General features: G+C 58.4%; 1 protein-coding gene across 2 annotated transcripts; it reads right to left on the reverse strand.

Annotated features, from left to right (window-relative positions):
- Positions 1–531: 531 nt before the first annotated feature.
- On the reverse strand, positions 532–18,885 carry ETNK2 (ethanolamine kinase 2). 2 transcript variants are annotated; one of them, XR_006344860.1, is made up of 9 exons: positions 18,620–18,885; positions 16,681–16,940; positions 13,693–13,815; positions 9,049–9,191; positions 8,421–8,504; positions 5,602–5,747; positions 3,978–4,051; positions 1,463–2,109; positions 532–1,402 (listed from the first exon to the last, which is right to left on the reverse strand). XR_006344860.1 is itself a non-coding variant. In XM_043923240.1 (8 exons), exons 1-8 carry the CDS (start codon positions 18,785–18,787, stop codon positions 2,037–2,039), a joined length of 1,071 nt encoding a protein of 356 aa, XP_043779175.1. In that variant the 5' UTR covers positions 18,788–18,885; the 3' UTR covers positions 532–2,036. The 2 variants fall into 2 exon arrangements, 1 of the variants encoding a protein (XP_043779175.1); XM_043923240.1 differs by having other exon boundaries at positions 532–2,109.
- Between the last annotated feature and the right edge of the window lie 645 nt (positions 18,886–19,530).

Raw genomic sequence — 19,530 nt, forward strand, 5'->3', positions numbered from 1 at the left:
CGCCAGCTCGACTGCAGAGGTTGCCACGGCTCACGGGTACTTCTGCAAGCACCAGCCAAGCAGAGTTCACCTGGCAGGCGGCCACTGCTGCTGCAGGTGCTACTCCTGAGGGCACCGGGCACCTTCTGGGGGCCCCGAGGCGGGCCCTCGGAGTGCAGCCGGGGCTGCTGGGAGGCGCCCGCCCAGCTCTGAGCTTCTGTTCTTTCTCTGGCCTACCGAGGCCACAGTGCGGGTCCAGAAATAATCACCCTGGCCTGCTCTCAGCCACTCCCTGCTCAACTCAACAGCTAGCGGTGAGCGAGCACCAAGGAAGTCCTGAGCACTTGCATGCGGGTCTCCCTGGCCCATCGCCTGGGCAGGCATCCACGGCCTTGTTCCCTGTAGGCTCTGCCCTCTCAGGGTCAACTTCAAAAGCAGTAGAACTGTGAGACCATCAATTCTGCCCCAAGCCGGGACCCCAGAGAGGAGTGGCCACACCCCCTCCACACCACCACAGAGCATATCACAGGATCCAGGTCAAATCCTCACTAGTGGCTCTCAGGCGTGGTCTATACATGACCATTTTAATGCAGAAAATGATGATCATTTACAAATGAGTCATTTCATAGGCCAGAGCCAGGAGGACCCGAAAGGCGGTGTGGGCAGGAAGGAGGTGGAGGCCATTGAGAGTCGGGGAAGCACCATCACCGCCAATCCCACCCAGGCCCCTGCACGCTGGGCAAGCCCTGGCCGTCCGTGGCCCCTGCCCTTCGACTCCCACTAGTCACTCCCCGGGGGAAGACTGTGGGTCAACTTTAGGACAGAAGACTGTTCCTGGGATGTGGAGAGACTGTTCCTGGGAAGTCAGGGCCGGGAGGGCAAGGAGGGAGGGGAGACGATGCCGGCCTCCGTGCAGCCGCCCGCTCTGGGCTGCAGCCCCTCCAGCCAGGCAGCCTGAAGCCGAGCCAGCCTTCGGGCCCATGCCCTCCCTTCCCTCCTGGCAGGCGGCAGAGGGACTGAGCACAGGCCCGCGGCAGAAGGGGCACTGAGGGATGGGAAGGGCTTATCTGGCTGGATCTGCTTTGGAGAAAGGGAGGGATCTCAGGAGGCGGCGGCTGGGGTAGCCATCAAACCTGACTCTAGACGCCTCCCCCAGCATCTATACATCCATCGGTCAGAGTTGGCAGGATACTCGTCTGGACCCAGCACCTCCCACCTGGGGCACGCAGGGGTAGACAGGCTGGAGGCTCAGGGCCCCGGAGGTAGAAAGGAGCCCCCCCACCCTCCCCCTCTCCCAGGCCAGGAAGGTCAAAGACACGAAGGCAGCCCAGGCTCCAGGATGGCCCAGATGGGAAGGCTGGGCTTGCCAGGGTGGTTGAGGTCTGAGCCCAGACTCAGGATGGCCGGGATGGGAAGGCTGGGCCTCCCAAGGCGGTTGAGGTCTGAGCCCAGACTCAGGATGGCCAGGGTGGGAAGGCTGGACTTCCCAGGGTGGTTGAGTCCCAGCCCAGACTCAGGATGGCCGGGGTGGGAATGCTGGGCTTGCCAGGGTGGTTGAGTCCCAGCCCAGACTCAGGATGGCCGGGGTGGGAAGGGTGGGCCTCCCAGGGTGGTTGAGTCCCAGCCCAGACTCAGGATGGCCGGGGTGGGAAGGCTGGGCCTCCCAGGGTGGTTGAGTCCCAGCCCAGACTCAGGATGGTCAGGATGGGAAGGTCCCAGGGTGGTTGAGGTCTGAGCCCAGACTCAGGATGGCCAGGGTGGGAAGGCTGGGCTTCCCAGGGCGGCTGCAGTCCCAGTCCCACCTGGCTTCAGGCACTCCCCGTCACCAGGTCTGGCAAGGTGGAGAGGACCCCCAGAGCTGGGTCCTATCAGCCCCTCCAAACAAAAACGGTCACCAGAAGCATTTCTCAGGGCTGGGAACAGGGGCTGAGCGTTCTTCAGGGACACCCCCCTGGCCCCTTGCCCACCTTGTCCAAGGAGCAGGCCCCAGAGCAGAGCTGGGCCCTGGAGAACAAGCAGGTCTGGCCAGGCAGACAGGGGAGGGCTGGGAAGGGTGGTCACTTTGGCATCTCCAGGGCCGACACCTGAGGCTTCACCTTGAAATACTGGTTGAATCGGATCACCGCATACCTGCCAGAACGCAGGAAAGGAAACGAGGTGAGAAGGGAAGCCCGGTGAGCCCTGCTGGGGGCATTCACACCATGAGGAAAATTTCTCACCAGCTCAGCCCATCTAGATCTGGACAAATGGACCCCAGACCAGGCTGGGGTTTTTTGTTCATTTTGTTTTGACTTCAACTATAGTTTTTACTTTTCTTCTTAGATCAGACTGGAGCGACTTCTCCCCAAATGTGTTTGTCTGTCGATTCTTACAGCTCAGTGATCAGTAAGTTCACCTTGTTGAGCGACAGATCTCCAGGACTTTTCGTTATGTAAGCCTGGACTCTCCCGACACAGCAAGAGCCCAGCCCCCAGCACCCACCGTCCTACTTCCGTCCCCACGGATTTGACTACTTTAGCTCCCCCATCTAAGTGGGATCACACAGCATTGGTCGTCTTGTGACTGGCTTATTTCCCTTAGCACAATGTTCCTAAGGTTCATCTGTGTTGTATTATGTGACATAATTTCCTTCCTCTTTGGAGGTGGAATAACATTCCCTGTGTGTATAGACCACATTTTGTTTATCCATTCACCCATCAGTGGACCCTTGGGTTGCTTTCACCTCCTGGCTATTGTGGATAATGCTACTATGAACATGGTTCTGCAAATATCTGTTTGAGACCCTGCTTTCAATTCTTTTGAGTATACAGACCCAGCAGTAAGACTGCTGGATCACACAGTAATTCTATGTTCACTCTTGGAAGAAGGACCGTATTCTTCCCCACAGACGTTATACCATTTCACTTCCCCAACAGCAGAGCCCAGGGTTCCCGTGCCTCCACATCCTCACCAACACGTGTTGTTTTCTGTGTATTTAAAAGCAGCCATCCTAGTGGGTGTAAGGTGGGGGTAACTGGGGGTTTGACTTGCATTTTTCCAATTTTTGTGAACACTTTGAAGCCCGCATTGTGATTCCTTTTCAGCTGAGGGTGGGTAGGGAGGATAAAGACAGAGAGTGGACCAGGACGGAAGGCAAAATGATTTCTGGTCCTTCGGGGCCACATCTCACAGGACAGGGCCACCTGAGTGGTCAGTACTCATCTACACTCTCGGTACAGCCCCCGATGGGTCACTAGGGGCCCGTAAAGGAGCACTTGGGCCCGGGGCCCATGCACAGAGGCAGTGTGGTCAGCACCAGGCACTGAGCAGCTTCGCCAGCCATCCACCCTCTGGACAACTGTCCCTTCTGCCATTAAATGAGGGTTGCACTCATGATCTTTACACTGCTGCTACTGCTAAGTCGCTTCAGTCGTGTCCGACTCTGTGCGACCCCACAGACGGAAGCCCACCAGACTCCCCCATCCCTGGGATTCTCCAGGCAAGAACACTGGAGTGGGTTGCCATTTCCTTCTCCAATGCATGAAAGTGAAAAGTGAAAGGGAAGTCACTCAGTCGTGTCCGACTCTTAGCAACCCCATGGACTGCAGCCCACCAGGCTCCTCTGTCCATGGGATTTTCCAGGCAAGAGTACTGGACTGGGGGATCTTTACACTAGTTTCCAGCAATTCCCATCAGTGCCAGGCTGTGTGGGGAAGAGCCACCCAGTGGAGCAGACAGCAGACTACAACAGAGGAGGAGGAAGCAGCTCGGCAGGAGGTGGGGTGAGAGGCTTCTGACCCCCTTAGAGAGGGGTCCTGGGCACACGTACTCCGTAGGTGTCCGGGGAGCAGCAGCCCTCCTTGTGTGGGCTGGCAGGGACAGCGCAGAGGCATGCATCCTGGGCGGCCTATTTGGGGTGTCCTTCACCCGCATGCCCTGGGCTCAAGGCTCTTCCTCCCGTCCACCCCACTCCCCCACCCCCGCCCCCACATGACTCCCAGCTTGCTCCCTGCACTCACCTGAGGAAATCAAAGTCGATGGTGGAGAACTGGTTCTGGATGAGGGCCCAGAGTGCCCAGAGGAAGTGAGACGCCTGAAAACAGGTCAGAAAATCAGTGTGGTGAGCCTGACAGCTGGAAGGACACGGTCATTGTGAAAGACACACAGAACTAGGACGCTGGCAGAAACACACAGGTGGGGGTAGTGCAGGGGTCACTGCATGGCACTCGGGGCCTCCACACCCGCTATGGAAGGCAAGCAGGGTAGGTTCTCTCTGCCCTCAGGCTTAAGCAGACCTTCAGCTTGTTCCCCAGCTTAAGCTGGACCTGAACTCCAGCCCTGGCCTCCCGGCTACCCAGGAAAACCCCTAGGAAGAGAAATCCTGCAGGCAGAGCTCAGGCCGGCCCGCTAGTGGGGGGCTGGCACCCCGTCCACAGCGCCCCGGCCACAAGGGCATCAGAGAGTGAGTCACGGGAAGGCCTCTAAACTGCCCTTGCTCCTGTCATGGGGGGGGCGAGGTGAGAAAACAAGCCCAGACAGGGGCCAGGCCACCAACCTGGGGCCCATCTGCCGCCCAGGCTGCCCCAGGCGCCAGAAGCCGGGGCGCGGGGTCCCTGCTGCGGGCGACCCAGGCCAGGCCCCGCTCCCCCCGGAGCTCCCTCTCCACCCCGAGGCCGGCCCGCTCTGCGGTCGGCTCTGCAATACTCCTCCCATTTTCCTCCCTTGTCGTGACTTAGAAGGGGCAGAGATCAATTAGCAAGTAGGAATGGTTACTAAAAATTTAGCTAAAGGAAGGCATGGGCGAAGAACCTTAAAAAGAATCACTTGGTTGTATAGCAGAAATTAACATAACATTGTAAATCAACTATGCATCAATAAAATAAATATTTTTAAAGAGAAGGAAGAACCTGATGAGAATCAGTCTTATACCAATAAGGAAAATAGAATAGGCAATTCCAAATTACATGCGATTAAAGATTTCATTTAAGCTCTATAATGCATTGTGAAATTCACATCAGCTGATTTGTCTTCTTGCTTATGCATGACTGACATCAGAAAGACTAGCTAGCAATCCCCTTGGCACATATCAGTGAAGACCTGGCATGAAGCATGTACCTTGGATAAACAGCGCTCAAAACTGAGAACTGACAGTATAGTAATTTCAGAAGAGCGAGCCTGATGGGAAAGGCTGACACAGAGTTCTGAGTAAGTCAGTGGGAACAGTCAACAAGGAGGAGTTTTTAGAACTGACATTCTCTACTTTTTCCAAAGGCTAAAACAAAACAAAACAAAGGGTGCATTTAACTGTAGCATGAAAGGCTAAGGTTAGACACTGGAAAGAACTTGTCCAAATGAGAATTGCTAAAACAGGAAGTGGGGATCTTCTTGGAAATAGTTCTCCAGGAAGGAGAGAGAACCTGAACTTGATGGAATGGGAGGAAAGCAGAGAAGAGGGCATCTTAGTATTACGAAGTCCAAGATGGCTCTTCCCAGACTCCACCTCAAGGCTGGGACTCCCTGGACCTCAGCCCTGACCCTGGGCTCTGCTTCCTCCGACCACAGGGCTGTGAGGGGACAGGAGCTGGGGGTGAGCCCTCCTGCCAGCTCCTCCCTCCTTGCCCCCTTCCAGCCCCCAGCACTCACCAGAGCAAACTTGTTGACTTGCACGTAGAGCCTCTCCACCTCTCTGGGGGTCACAGCCATCCCCTTCTGGGCCTGCAGGTAGTAGCGCAGCCACTGCAGCTGGGTCTCCCGCGCCGGGTACCGCGAGTAATCGACCTCGTTCACACCTGAGGGGGATGCGGCCGCTCAGAAGCTGCTGGGAGATGGGCCCACCTGGGGGGTCTCCTCCAGCTCAGCAGCTGCTCCCTGATGCCCTCAAAACCACCATCTCCTTTGCCCTGGGGGGCTGTGCCAAAGAAACCAGCTTCTTTGACCACCAAGCTCTAACGTATGGAGAGCCGACCCCCATCCCAGCGGAGGGCACTGCTTTCAGCTGAGCTGGAGGAAACAACAGAGGGAGGCAGACTTGTTGAGGGGCAAGGCACTGTCCTGCAGGTGATGGGGGTTCCCCTAAGACAGCACCACTGCACCCCTGCACCCTACACAAAACCACAGCACACAGGAGGCGCTGGGTCAAAGCCCTGAGTCAGGAGTCTAGTTGTCTTAGATCTGATGCTAGCCTCCAGTTAACTTTGAACAAGCCCTTTCTTTTCAGCGGCCTGGATGCAATATATCAATGATTGATATATATATCAATGCAATATATATTGATATATATATAGATATAGATATACATATCAATGCAAAATATATTGCAATATATCAATGATTGATATATATATCAATGCAATATATATTGATATATATAGATGTAGATATACATATCAATGCAAAATATATTGCAATATATCAGATTGATATATATATCAATGCAATATATATTGATATATATATCAATGCAATATATCAATCAATTGATAATATATCAATATCTCAAACACTGCTTCCTTTTTAGGTAACCAGTGTTGAACTTACCTAAAAACATCACCTGGAGTGCTTGGCAAAGATACAGACTGCCAGGCACCCCACCCTGTCCAACTCTCCAGATGATTTGACACACAGCCATGCTTGGAAGCCCTGAGCTAAGTGGCCTCAATGCCTTCTAGTCCTGCCCTTTCTTGAGTCCTCAAGCTGCCAGCCCAATACACACGAGCCACATCCCGGGCACGGTGGCAGAGAGACTGGCTCAGAGCTGGCACAGGAAGAAGCGATTTGTTAGATGGGACCAGGCCTGGGCCACCTTCCCTTGTCTCTTCCTCCCTCTCTTTTCTCTCTGTCTTTCCCAAGCTTCCCTATGTTCCTGGAGAAACACAAGAATGCAGCTGGAAAAGAAGCTGCTGGCACGGAGCTACACTCGGAGGCCCAGAGAGAAGACAGTTGTTCAAGGTCACACAGCCAGTTAGAGACTGGTTCTTAGCTCCCCTTCCTATCAGGGTCTCCCTGCTCCTGGGAACCCAGGAGGTGCCTCTCTCTTCCACTGCCATTCCCATCCCCCCATCCTAGGTTCCTGGCCTTCATTCTCAACTTAGAAGCAGGATACGACCTTGGCCCCTTGGAGAAAGTCCAGCTGGACTCTGCTCTGTGTGGTGGGTGAGAAGGACTTAAGATGCTTGACAGTTACCCACTTCGGAAAGGCCGGTGCGTCTGGCAACCGAGCAATCCCAACCCCAGTGCTCAGCGGTGCCAGCCTCTGCTCCAGGCCACACCCCACAGCTCAGCTGCTCGGCACAGCTGAGGCCCCACCACCCCGTGGGTTTCTGGGTGCCGCTGGTGGCCACCCTGGGGAGTCACACCCTCAGGTACAGAGCTTGACAGCCCTGGTCACCTGGGATTCCAGAAGGGGAAGAGTTGGCCCGGCTGGCTGGGGCGTGCCCGAGGCTGGGGCGGGTGCCTTCCCTCTCTGAAGCCACGGGGACTGGTTACATCCCCCCAGCACCCCACACTGCCAGCCTGGGGATGTCCCTCCCACCCCGGTGCCCACCTTCAACCACCAGTTGCCTCTTTAGCCCCATCAAATTGTTTAACAATTAAGCCCTCAAGCTGGAAAAACCTGCCCTGCTTCCTCTACACAAATGATTCCATTGTACGCACCCGCCTTTATGGAAGGCCAGCCTGTACCAGGACATACCCCTCATCCAGCCTCTTCCAAGGTGCTCCAGCGTCCCTTGAACGCTCCCCTGAATGATGCCAGCAGGCTTGGGGCTTATGTGTGCCATGCTGGTGTGTGTATCACGTATCAAAACTATGAGGTAGGCGCTAGCTTCTCCATCTCACAGAGGCACAGAAAATGTAAGGAACTTGCCCCAAGGACCATACAGCTAGTCAGCAACAAAGCCAAAAAGTGAACTTGGGGAGTCAAGTTGTGGGGCACACACTTTGAACTAGATCCACCACAATTAAGCTCATCAGGCCACCAGGCCAATAGCTACTTGCTGCTTGTTCTGCCCTTTCTCTGCCTGCAGGGACCCCATTTACACGGGCTGTACTGGGCCAAAAGCAGCCCAGACGGGGGTGAGTGGCAGCTGACATCAAGCTACGCTGGAGCAGCGGGTGGGCTGTGTCTGCCCAGAGGAAGGGATCTCTTTCTTTCTACCTTACCTGTCAAGCTGAGTGTCCTCAGGGATCCCACAGAGGGCACGTTTTCTGAATGTGTACCACATGGGCTAGCAGGGGCTCACGCTGTGTACATGGGTCCACCCACTCCCCACCCCACCTTGAGACCTGAGGCTTCCTCAAGCAGGCTGTGCCCACCCCTCCGCTGAGCTGTGAAATCTTGAGGACAGGTGTGTCCAGCCTCCCTTCCCCATAAACCGAACCCCCTCCCCCAGTTCCCCTGGACCTGGCCCCCCATCACAAGGAGGGTGTCTTGGACATAGGCTGAACAGTAACACCCTTCTCACCTGCAAACTCATTGAAATGGTTGCCAATGTCAAAAGCTTGGTAGTTGTAGCCAGCATATTCATAGTCGATGAACCGCACATGACCTGTGAGGCAGAGGAGAGGCAGGGAGGGTTGGCCCCAGAGTTGGACACAGGGCTTTTGGTCAGGCTCTCACAGCCTCAGGAGTGCCCCCGCCGACTCCCAGGGGCTCTGCAGCAACCCAGCCTAACCCAGCATCTCAGTGGCCATCTTCTAAGATGCTTCCTTCCGTCTGTCCATTTGCCCAGCTCCAGCTCCCCCCTCACCCAGCTGGGGCCTTGGCTGAGGACCAGAAAATAAGGCTAAGGCCTCTGTGGGGGTGAAGCTGGTCAGGAACCCAGGGAGGTCGCTCTCTGTGAAGGCTCAGGGTAGCCGGGACGTCCTCACTGTCAGGGAGAATGGCTCCACAAACCATAATGTTGAGTTCTTTTGTGGTAAAGTTTTCCTAGCCAGGAATTTGTTTCTTTTTCACTTCTCTCCTACAGATCAACTTGAGACCTACACCAGACGGTCTCCCTTCGCTTGCCCCGCACCAGCCTGAGGAGTGACACCCCGAAGCTGCTGACAGAGCCGCCGAAGGCCTGCTCCCCCCGGGCCGGGCCGCGGTACCTTTGCTGCTGTCGTAGATGATGTTTTTGCAGAGCAGGTCGTTGTGACAAAACACCACCGGGGAGTCCAGCGGGGGCAGGTGCTCCTTCAGCCAGGCCAGCTCCTGCTCCAACACGCCGACCTCAGGGACGTCCGCCGACAGGCTGCGCGGCGGCAAGGCGGCCGGTGAGGGGCTCAGAGCAGGCGGGAGGCTCAGACGCCCCGGCCCCAGCCCCGTCACCGCCCTCACTGCACAGAGACCCTGGACAAACGGCCGGCCTTTCAAGCCCTCACTTTGGTCGCATGTAAAAGGACACTAACGTTTTCCTGTCCTTCTGACTTCCTGTGGTTACTCTGAGAAGCTGCTTAACACATGGCCACGGAAGCACTTTGCAAAGCATGCAAGCCCCTGACTGAACAGCATCCTGCTTCTTCATGAAAGGGAGCAGGAGATAGGATGGAGGCTCAAGAGGCGTCAGGGAGGAGAGAATGAGTGTCCAAACTCAGTTATCCCAGAAAGGAGAAGGGCAGCAGGGGAGGGGTGCAAATAGACCTTCTCAGAGCACTTCTGAAGGGGAGATGTAGCTCTCTTAACGAAGAGCCCAGAACTCCTCCAGTGGGCGAGGGACGGAGCCCTGGAAGTGACTGGAGCACTGGGGCTCCTGAGCAGGCAGAGGGGCGTCCGGGTGTGTCTCCCTCCTGCCCTGGCAGCTGGTGACATGGTCGGAAAGGACCTGAGGCCATTTTGACTAGCTTCCCATTGCACAGAAAGACCACTCGGGTCCACACAAGAAAGCCAAAAAAAAAAAAAAAAAACTGCTTCTTAGCCCCACGTTTACAAGGCCAAGGGAATACCAGGGCCTTTCGATAGAAAAACACTTCTCTTGCGCCTCAGTAACTCACCGCCCCCTTGAACTGTGGGTGTGTCTCCCCGCCCCGGCCCCCTGTGTGTGTGAGGGCAAGTCCAGAGCAGGAGCGAAGATGCGTATCTATGGATGCACGACCCAGCTGTCCCTCAGCCCACCCGACCCTGTGGCCCACGGGAAGCACTTCTGCTAAAGGCACATGTCCGTGAATGAACGAACGGGCCAGTCAACGATGCTCTCAGAGGCCATGGGGAAGCTGATGAGGGTGTTCTGTGCGCCAATGCCCTGAACTTTGGTCCTGCGAAGCGCACAGGTCTGTGTACACTGAAAAACCAAATAGTTAGCGGAGCCCTTAAACACCTAGCCTCCTCCCCTCCACCCATTGGTGGCTCTGGGGTTTTATCTCCATTCATGTGACTCCTGTTTGCTTTCTTGTCCAGGGCAGCAGGGATACGTGCAGGAGGCTGAGAAGGAGATGTGTCCTCGCTGACTCTCCTGCAGGAGGCCCCACTGGCCCTCACCCAGCCCAGAAGCCAGAACGCAGGGGAGAGGATTCAGCGGCTGAGGCAGCTTCACACGGCCCTGTAAGAGGACGAGCAGGAGGCTCCCCCCAGGCTTTGAGAGGGTCAAAGCTAAAGAGCATCTGAGGCCTCCAGTCCAGCTCCAGGGGGAAACAGAGGCTCAGGGCAGAGGCTTCCTCCCACCTCCAGAGCCTTACACACCTGGACACTGTACTCCCTCACCTAAGGAGAGCAGTCCTTGGCGTGTCCAAGAACCCAAACCCAAGCTGAGCCTCTGCCCTGAAGGGGTGTCAGTGCCCCTCGGAGGCTCTGCACCGCCCACTCTGAGCCTGCGGGTCTCTTAGGGGCCGGGTGGGGGAGGCCGCCCCTCACTCACAGGAATGTCTCTGTGTCCACATCTTGGCTTTTCTTAAGAGGCTCCCTTTTCTTTCAAGATTCCTTCCCGCCTCCCCCCTTGAACTGACCATCCAAAGATAAGAATTAGGAGGCTTCCTTTGGTTTGCCCAGGTCTTAGCGTCTCGGCCATCCAAGATGCCTGCCGCCCAGGCCCTGACCCCTGTCTGACCCCTACACTAGCCACCCCAAGGCCCTGCTGCTCGTTATACGTGGGAACAATCCAGACCTTCCGCCTTCTCCTTGGGCTGCCCTGCTTCCCACCCCTGAGCTCTGGAAACATCGCCAGCTTTGCTGCCTTCAGCCCTGACGTCTCTCAAGGCTGAGCGGATGGCAGAGCAGTAACCACCGCCGCATCACAGAAACTCCCACACCCGAGCCCAAAGCTCCTCGACTCCTCCGTCCCTCGGAGGCAGCGGGAGGGGGTGAAGCGGCTGGGGGCCCCTCAGGGAAACCTAGGCGTGTCCACCTGGCTCTCGTATCCAGGTGCGCTGGTGAGGGGGGGCACCGTCTCCCTGGAGAAAGGACTTTCTAAGTGTTCACATGTACATACAGTCAACCCGTGCACACCTCCTCCTGATGCCCCTGAGCAGTGATCAGCCCATGTCCCTGCTATGCTGGGCCCCTCCAGGGCCCCACCCAGCATCAGACCATACGCCCATCCTGCCAGGCCTCCCTCGTCCCCCTGTCCTCCTTCTCCCCGGGAAGCTGCCACAGCAATGTTCCTCGGAATGCGGCTCCCTGATCCTGCACCCAGATCACCTGAGGAGCCTGTCAGCATGCAGATTCCTAGGGTCTCATGTGAGACCTCCCAATCGACCTCCAGGGTTAGGCTCGGAATCTGCCCGTGGCAAGCACCCAGGGGGACCTCATGCTCCAGTTTAGGGACCCTAGGCTTAGATGTTGCCCATCAGATTATAACACTCCCCCCGCTGGCCTCCCTGCCTCAAAGTCCCCAGCTCCCACCCAAGTCTGCCCTTTACAATGAGCTCCTTACAAGGTGAAGGTGTCTAACACCTTCACAACGACTCTCCACTGCCTGCTAAATTAATCAATCTGGGCTCCTTTACCTGCCATGAAGGCCCCTCACAATCTAGCTCCAGCTCCCCTCTGCAGTCCCATCTCCCACAACCTGCCCTCCTAAGACTGGCTCCAGCCACCTCATCCACTCATCATCCATAAACAAGCCTCTGCTCCAGCCGGAGGCCTCCCTTCTCATCTCTGCCATCTGAGTCTGCCGAGAAGACGTTTCCTGGTGCCCCCTCTCATGCATACACCACATACCCTGCACAGGCGGGTCCTATTTACATGGATGCTTTCTAAGCTCCTTGAGGGCAGGGCCACTTCACCCTCCAGTATTTTTATTGTTTTAAAGTCCAATCAGTGTTTGTGAGATGAACCCTAAATCAGGGTTATTAGGCAATGACGGGAACTCAAGTGCTTCGTCTCATCCAAGTGATTGCTCATCGCTGTCCTGCTTGTTGCAGGTTAGACAGCTTAGGGCAGGATCCATCCCCTCAAGAGGCTCAACTTAAGCAGCTTGATTCGCCCAAGGTCAAAGGTGTGATGAGAGAAAAGGAAGTCAGCCAGCTCTTCTTCAAAGAGCACGCCCCTCTCAACAACGTCACCCTCTTAAGATTACACAGTGACAGTACAGTCAAAAGAAGCTGCAGGAACAAGAGTGATGCCTGAGCATCGAGCCTGGACTCCAGTCCTTGAACTGCCATTGATCAGGTGGGCAAGCCCATCTCTCCTCTGGGCCTCGGTTTCATCATCTGTCAAGTGAAAGTGGGAGGCTGGCTGATCAGAGGGTCTTGCTCTCTGTGTGCTGTTCAAGGCCTAGAATAAGTCCTAGTCCTGGTTCTAGTCCTAGTCCCTTCCTGGGGGAAGGCAGTCCTTGTCCCAGACACATCAACATGGAAGGTCTCAACACCGGCCGTCCGAGACAAACAGTCCCTAAGTGGTGCTTGCTAATCAGTGGGAGGGAGGATCCCGATAAAGTCATGAGTGATGCGTGTGACAGAGACACATCCTCGCGGTGGTTAATTACTGTCTTATCTTAGAGGGGGACAAGACGCCCTTCCATCAGACCTCTCCTGTACCCTGCTCCCATGAACATTTGGAAAAGAGTGACACTCAAGCCCAGTGGGGAACGTGGAGAGATCGGAGACACACTATGGCCTTTTGGGGGGGCAGGGGTAACTTCAGTCTTTTCTCCACCCTTTTCTCAGCACTCAAGTAGGCTGGGGAGTTAGGTATCTGAAGGCTAGAAGGATCTCAGGTTGCTGGCCAGAGAGCGTAAGAAGAGGTCCAGGGAATTGCATCTTACCCGGGGAAAGGCAATATCAGGAGGGCCAGAGCACACCCTCCCTGGGGAGAGCAGTGAGGTAGCAGCAGCTGTCAGTTTGAACAAGGTGGGGGACCGGGGCCCCGGAGCCCTGTGGGGGCAAGAGGCGTCCGGGCAAGTAGACGTCCCCAGGGCTTGTCAGCTGGTGAGCTGAGCCCCACACTGCTCTCAAGAAGGCCAGGCCATCCCTTCCCAGGGCTCGGAGCCAGCTCAGGGAGAAAGGGCCCTGCAGAAATAAGAGCCCCGTGACCCCGGGAAAAGCCTCCTCTCTGAGCTCAGTATCCTGCAAGTGAAACGGGGAAATGTTGTCCTCAACCCTAGTACCTGCCCTAACCAAAAAATGAAGGAGAAATAAGCACGTAAGGACAAAACTGCGGGAACAAGTTCCTGAGATTTCACAAACTGACCGAACTCTGCGTGGAGAGAGAGGCCCGGGAATCGGTACTGAAGCTAAACCTTCTTGTCGGGCAGGCTGGGCCAGGGGCCGTGCTAAGGCGTAGGGGCAGCGGAAGCCTCGGGCTCTCTGAGATCCTTGTACCTGGGGTTAATCTCGTTCTTCACGAGGGTGAAGTAATTGTGCATCTTGTGCCAGAGGGTGGGCTTAGGCAGGCTGCCGTTGGCGTGGATGGTGTGAATCTTGGCCATTTCTAAGGCGATCAGCCTGCAGCAGAAAACAGGGAGAGCAGAGTCTGAGACTGGGGCCAGTGTGGAACTATCACAAGTCAGGAGCCCTCGGGCCCGCAGAAGGAAGGTCTCAGGACCTTCAGGACGTGAAAACGATAAGGCCTTCAGCCCAGCAGCTCCCCTTCCCGAACAGAGCTGGGACAGCGTCAGGAAGCAAAAGGGCAAAGCAGTGGGCTGTTGCCACAGGTCAGGGACCTTGCCCCACCACAGGGTTGAGTAACCCCGGCAAACCCTGAGCAGAGAGGGGTCACCTGGGCGTGGGGGCGGAACCCCTCCCACCGCCCCGCCCCGCCCCGCCCCGCCCCATCTGGACTCAGACCCACGCCATCAGAGTGAGGTAGATGCCGGGCCCCAAGGAATCCGGGGTGGTGATGCCAGGCAGAGGAGCAATGCGCGTCTCTTATCAGCCTGGTCAAGGTGGGGAGGGAAGCAGGCTGGCTCTGGGCAGCCCCTTCCTCTGTAGCAAGGAGGCGATGCTGGCGGCTGGGTGCCAAGGACGCAAAACAAACCAGTGTTCTATTTTCAAGTTCTCCCGTGGACATTATCCAAGGTCCCGGGAGGGAGGCAGGGGGTGGTGGGATGGGGGAAAGCAGAGCTGGGGAGGCTGCTGGGAGGGGGGGAGTGGGCAGAGGACAGGCGCTCAGAGAGGGAAGGCCCTGATAAGGAGCCCAGCGTCTGAGGCCCGCGCCCCCGCGGGCTCCCCCACCCCCTGCCAGCTCCCCTCCTGCAGCCCCACCCCCACCCAGCTGCAAGCCTCCAACATTCTAGCTTCCTTCGCCCTTGCCTGCTGCTCAAATAATAATCACTGGGAAAGACAAGGGCATTGGCTGTTGAAACCTTGTTACTAGGTTGTTCTAGGGACAACCCCTCCACTCCGCAGGTCCTGGGAAGGAGCAGCCATCACCCACCAGGAGAGCCGGGCAGACTAGGGGCTCCCCCAGAAGGCCCCAAGGCTCTCACCTTTAAAGGGTGGAGGGGCAGGAGGTATGGCAGCAGCCAAGTGGGTGAGAGAGGAAGGCTGTCTTCTCAGGGGTGAGAGGCCCTAGGGCAGGAGTGAGCCTGCCAGAGCTTGGGCAAGGCGGGGACACAGACCTGAAACCCGGGGCTCCCCTACTCGAGGGAAGATTCCAAAGCAAAGAGCCTAAACAGAGTGTTTCCTTGAGTATCAGCAGGGTTGTTGTCTGGAGTAGCAGAGAAAGTCACCTCAACACGGCATTTTTGTGCCGCAGAGCATGAAGGCATCACACGGAGGTTGGGAGGTGAGGTTCAGGAAACCTGGGGAGGTAGCTCCTGGGGCTCTCCCCTGCCTTTCCCCCAGAGATCGATCCACCTCTGCCTGAAGGACAGTGGTCTGTCCTGGGAATCATCAAGGAAGCATCTGCTTCCTGCCTCTATCCCAAGTTCTGACTCCCCCCAAGTGTAAAGTTCTTATCAAACCTAAATCCACCTGCAGTATTCCTGACAGTGGTAACTGTTTCCACGGGAGGATGCCGGGCAGCATCCATGGGAGAACGGGGGTGGGGAGGACCCGCTGATCTGTGAGCTTCTTGGCACAAGGCTGAGGGGGAGCTGGGGGGACTGTGGGAGGAGTCGGGATGGGGTCCGCCGCCCTCAGCCCACTCTGACCTCACGTCTCCAGCTGGGTGCGTATGGACCTGTCACCTGCAGCCTGAGAAGACCCTCTCACAGGGGTGCACGTTCTATCCTCACCCCCGCCCCCCATCCCCGGCCACACACACAACTGCACGTGAATATCCTGGGGCCCAACCAGCCCGAAAGGCAGTGCTCTCAGAGTTCCTTCTTCCAAGTTCCCAGAGGGCCTGCTAGGGCTTCACTGCACATAGGGCAGGGGCACTAACCAACTTGGGGTTAGCTGGGTAGCAGATGACAGAGCAAAGATGCTTCTTGGTCTGCTCCCTAAGTGGGCTTTCCTGTTTCCCTCGAGAGCTGAAAAGCTTCTTCCCCTTAGGTGGGACAGGACAGGTCCCACGGATCTCAAGCAGACCCCTGTGCTGCTGTCGGGGGCGTCTGGGGTAAATTTCGGCCTGCCTCAAGCCTCACTGTGGTCTGAGCGCCCTGCCCGTGGGCATGGCAGGAAGGAGGATCCTGCCCGACCTCCCTGCCCAGCATGATAAGAAGAAAGCATCAGACGGCTCTTTTAATTCTCCCCCTTCCAGACCCCCAACAGAGGCATCCACAGGTTAAGTCTAGTTCCTGGGTCCTACACATCCAGGCATTTAATAGGAGGTGATCCCTAAGGGCTCTAGGTCCTTAGGAGTCTCTGGAAGGAAGCCTCAGCAGTCTCCCAAACCTGGGCTCCCACCTTGTCAGGAAGGATAGAAAGAGCTCGTATGGGGAGAGGGCTGGCACCAACTGGGCGGGTACAGCCATGCTCAGCCCGGGTAAGGCCCATTCTCCAGGAGTCCCTGGGCTCTTGGCAGGAGGGGAGAAGCAGGAAACCTTGAGCGCTCTGGGGATTTGGCTCAGATTTCACTTCCAAGGCTACAAGATGTTTCCAGGTCAGATGTGGGGTGGGCGGAGAACTGAGGCATGGGCCAGGAAGCAGATCCCCCTTTGGTTTCATGTTCAGCAGAATTCTCACTTGCCTCCCCAAGAACACATCCTTTTAGCAGACCTCACTGAATATCGAGACAAAACGACAGCTGCTCTCCACAGAGCAAGGCATATAAGCACACACACACTTTCCATGCAATTTTAAGGATTTCATAGATCTTAAGACTCTTTCACGGACTCCACTCCACCAGGGAGGCAGGCCAATGACTTCAAAGCCCAAGGCCTGTGGAATCCTGGAGATAAACGGTACCCCGGGTGCCCTCCTTACCTGAAGAGCCGGGGCTCACGGATGTGCTCTGGCCCCAGGGCCACGCCCCTCATGTATTCATAGCACAGACCGTTCTGGAAGGTGCAGTAGAGTTTCGGGGCACAGCCGTGAGCCCGCAGCAGCTGGAAGTTCCGGACCTCACTCTCACGGTCCACCAGCAGCTCCGTCCGCTCCCCGTAGACTCGGACCAGCACACAGTCCCGCATGTCCTCCTCCACGTAGCACGCCACCAGCTTGTTGGTGATGCCGTCAGTGAAGCGCTGGCACGGGGAGAGGGCGGCGCAGGGTCGTGTGGGGCGGGCGAGGCGTCCTGTGCTGCCCCAGCTCCAGCACGCGTTGCTGGTTTGAATGCTGAGCACAATCACGCAGCACCTGCATCCTTCAGCCCTCTCACTGAGAGAAGAGCTCGGCACTGCTCCTAACCCTCCACCCTTTCCCAGCGCTTGAGACAGACCAGAGTTCAGGAAACAGGAGCTTGGGCTCAGCCCAGGCTCACTTCTCCTGGTTCTGCCTCGGGGGAATGGGATTTGGCCGCTGAATAATTCTCACACCAATTGGTGGGTAGAAGCCTGCCCCCCCTACCCCCTATCCCCAGGTCCCACCAGGCCCTAAAAGAAACCTCCATGGACCAGAGTGCCACAGAGGGGGCGGGGGGTTGCCTAGGAGGGGTACGGCCTGACCTAAGTGGCCTCTCATCTCTCTGCCTACCAGGCAGAGGGCCCCTTGCCATCCCTCTTACCCTACCCAGCGGCAGAGATATAGGAGGGTACTGAGATTGGCACCCACCCCAGGGCCAGGTGGTCACAGCTCCTTATGGCCAAGAGAGGCAGACAGAAGATCCCGCGCTGGGAGAGCAGGTTCTCCGACCAGGGTGACAAGGAGGAGTGAACCATGGAGTTTATGGGATACAGAGTGAAAGGGCAGGCAGGGGCCTTACGGGACAACCGAAGCAAGAAAAGGTGGGGGAACTGAGGCGCAGAGAGTGGAGGGACTGGAAGGCAGCAAGTTAGGCCAGTGCTGGAGTTAACCTCAGGCCTGCTTGATGGCCTGACAGTTTTACACCAAGGCCCTCTTTTACTGTGAAAAGGTTACCCACTCCCCATCTCCCGAAAGGGTTTGTGAGCCTTCCCAGGTCTTGAACCTCCCTCTCCCCACCAGCAGCCCCACCAGCGTGGAGGCCCTGCTGCTCCAGCACAAGCCGCAGGTGCCCACTCAAGGCAGCAGCCCCCACAGGCAGCTCCTGGAGGGGCTGGGGCAGCTGAGGAGCCTCTACCGAGGTCTGCTGGGGAATCAGCCTGCGGCTGCTCAGGGAGAGACTCTGCTCGCGTCTGTGTCCCTATGCCCGTGCCCAGCGCAGCAGGGAGGTGTCCTGTGTAGGGGGTGCTGAGCCAGAGTTCAAGGCAGGAGAGAGGCTCTCCACCCGGCGCGGGGCTGGGGGCTAGCTCGAGGTCCACAGGGTGGCTCCAGGACCAGCAGGAGCGGCTCAGAGCCCGGAGACTCTGCTCCCACTCTGGGCTGCAACGGGGGCACTGATGCGTGCGTGACAGTGTGGGGGGCGCCCTTAAAAGTTCCTGCCTCCGCAGCTTTCAGAGCCGGGTGGGCACCGGCTTCTGGGCAGCGGGGGGCACGCGCGCACAGCGCCCGGGGGTGGGGCCCGCACGCGCGGCGCGCTGACAGTGGGCAGGTGGCCTTCCCGGCGCGCCCGGGCCGGAGAGGAGGGGTGCGTGTGCAGGGCCGAGAAGAGAGCAGGGAGCCTGGCTGTGCTCAGGGACCGAGACAGAGAAAGAAGGACCGAGGCACGCCGCCGGCGCACCCCCTCGCGTGCAGCAGCGGCGCGCACCCCTGAGACCCACACCCGGAGGGATGCCCTGCCAGACGCGCGCAGCCCAGCTGCAGCCCCGCGGGGCCGCCTCCCCGGCCGCCTGCCCGCTCGGCTTACCTTGGTCAGGACTCGTTCGGGCTTCCAGCGCGGCCGCAGCTCCCGGATGAGGCGCAGGGCGCCCGGGAGGATGTCGTCCTGGTCCACCGATATGCCGAAGCACGGGACGGCGGCGGCTCTCGGGGGCCCAGGGGGCGCCCCGCGGCCCGCGCCGGCCGCCGCCTCCATGCCCCATGCGCGCCGCGGGGGTGGCCCCGGCCCTCAGGTAGGAGGGCGGGCCGGGCAGCCGGGGCACAGCCGGCCCCTGCAGCCCCGCCCCCGGAGCGCGGCGCGGACGGGGGCGCGGCGGGGGCGGGGCCGGGGCGCGGCGCGGGCGGGACCGGAGCGCGGCGCAGGCGGGGGCGCTGCGGGGGCGGGGCGGGGCCGGAGCGCGGCGGGGGCGGGGCCGGGCGAGGCGGGGGCGGGGTCGGGCCTGCCGCGACGTCACGGGCTGCCCGCCGGGGCAGCGCCGACTCCTGCAGCCTCTGCGGCCGCCGCCGGGGATCCGCGCGCGGGGCTGCCCGCGGGAGCCGGGACGCGGGGCCGGAACGCGGAGGAGGCAGCCCCGGTTCGCTCCCCGGCTTCCGAGGCCGCGAGGGGCCTCCTCCCTCCCGCCCCGCCAGAGGCCGCGCCCCCGGGTAACCGGGGCGGGGCCCGGGGAAAGCTCCCCGCGCTCCCCGAGTCCGCCCTGAGGTGTGGAGGTTCCGCCGCCCCCAGGTGGTCAGCTTGGGCGGCACCACCTGAGCCCGCAGTCCCTGGACTCCTGCAAGAGGCTCTGCGGGAGGAGGCCTTTGGGGATGACGAGGGGACTGGGGAGATGCATTTTGGAGGGGAGCGTGCCGGTGGGGACCTCAGTCACCAACCGGCTTGGGGCTTGGGAGGCGCCACCCAGGAAAGTGCCTGCTTCCCCACGTTGCCCTTTTCACCTCTTC

The sequence above is a fragment of the Cervus elaphus genome, chromosome 14 (assembly GCF_910594005.1).
Source record: "Cervus elaphus chromosome 14, mCerEla1.1, whole genome shotgun sequence".
In the NCBI taxonomy this organism is placed as follows: Eukaryota; Metazoa; Chordata; class Mammalia; order Artiodactyla; family Cervidae; genus Cervus; species Cervus elaphus.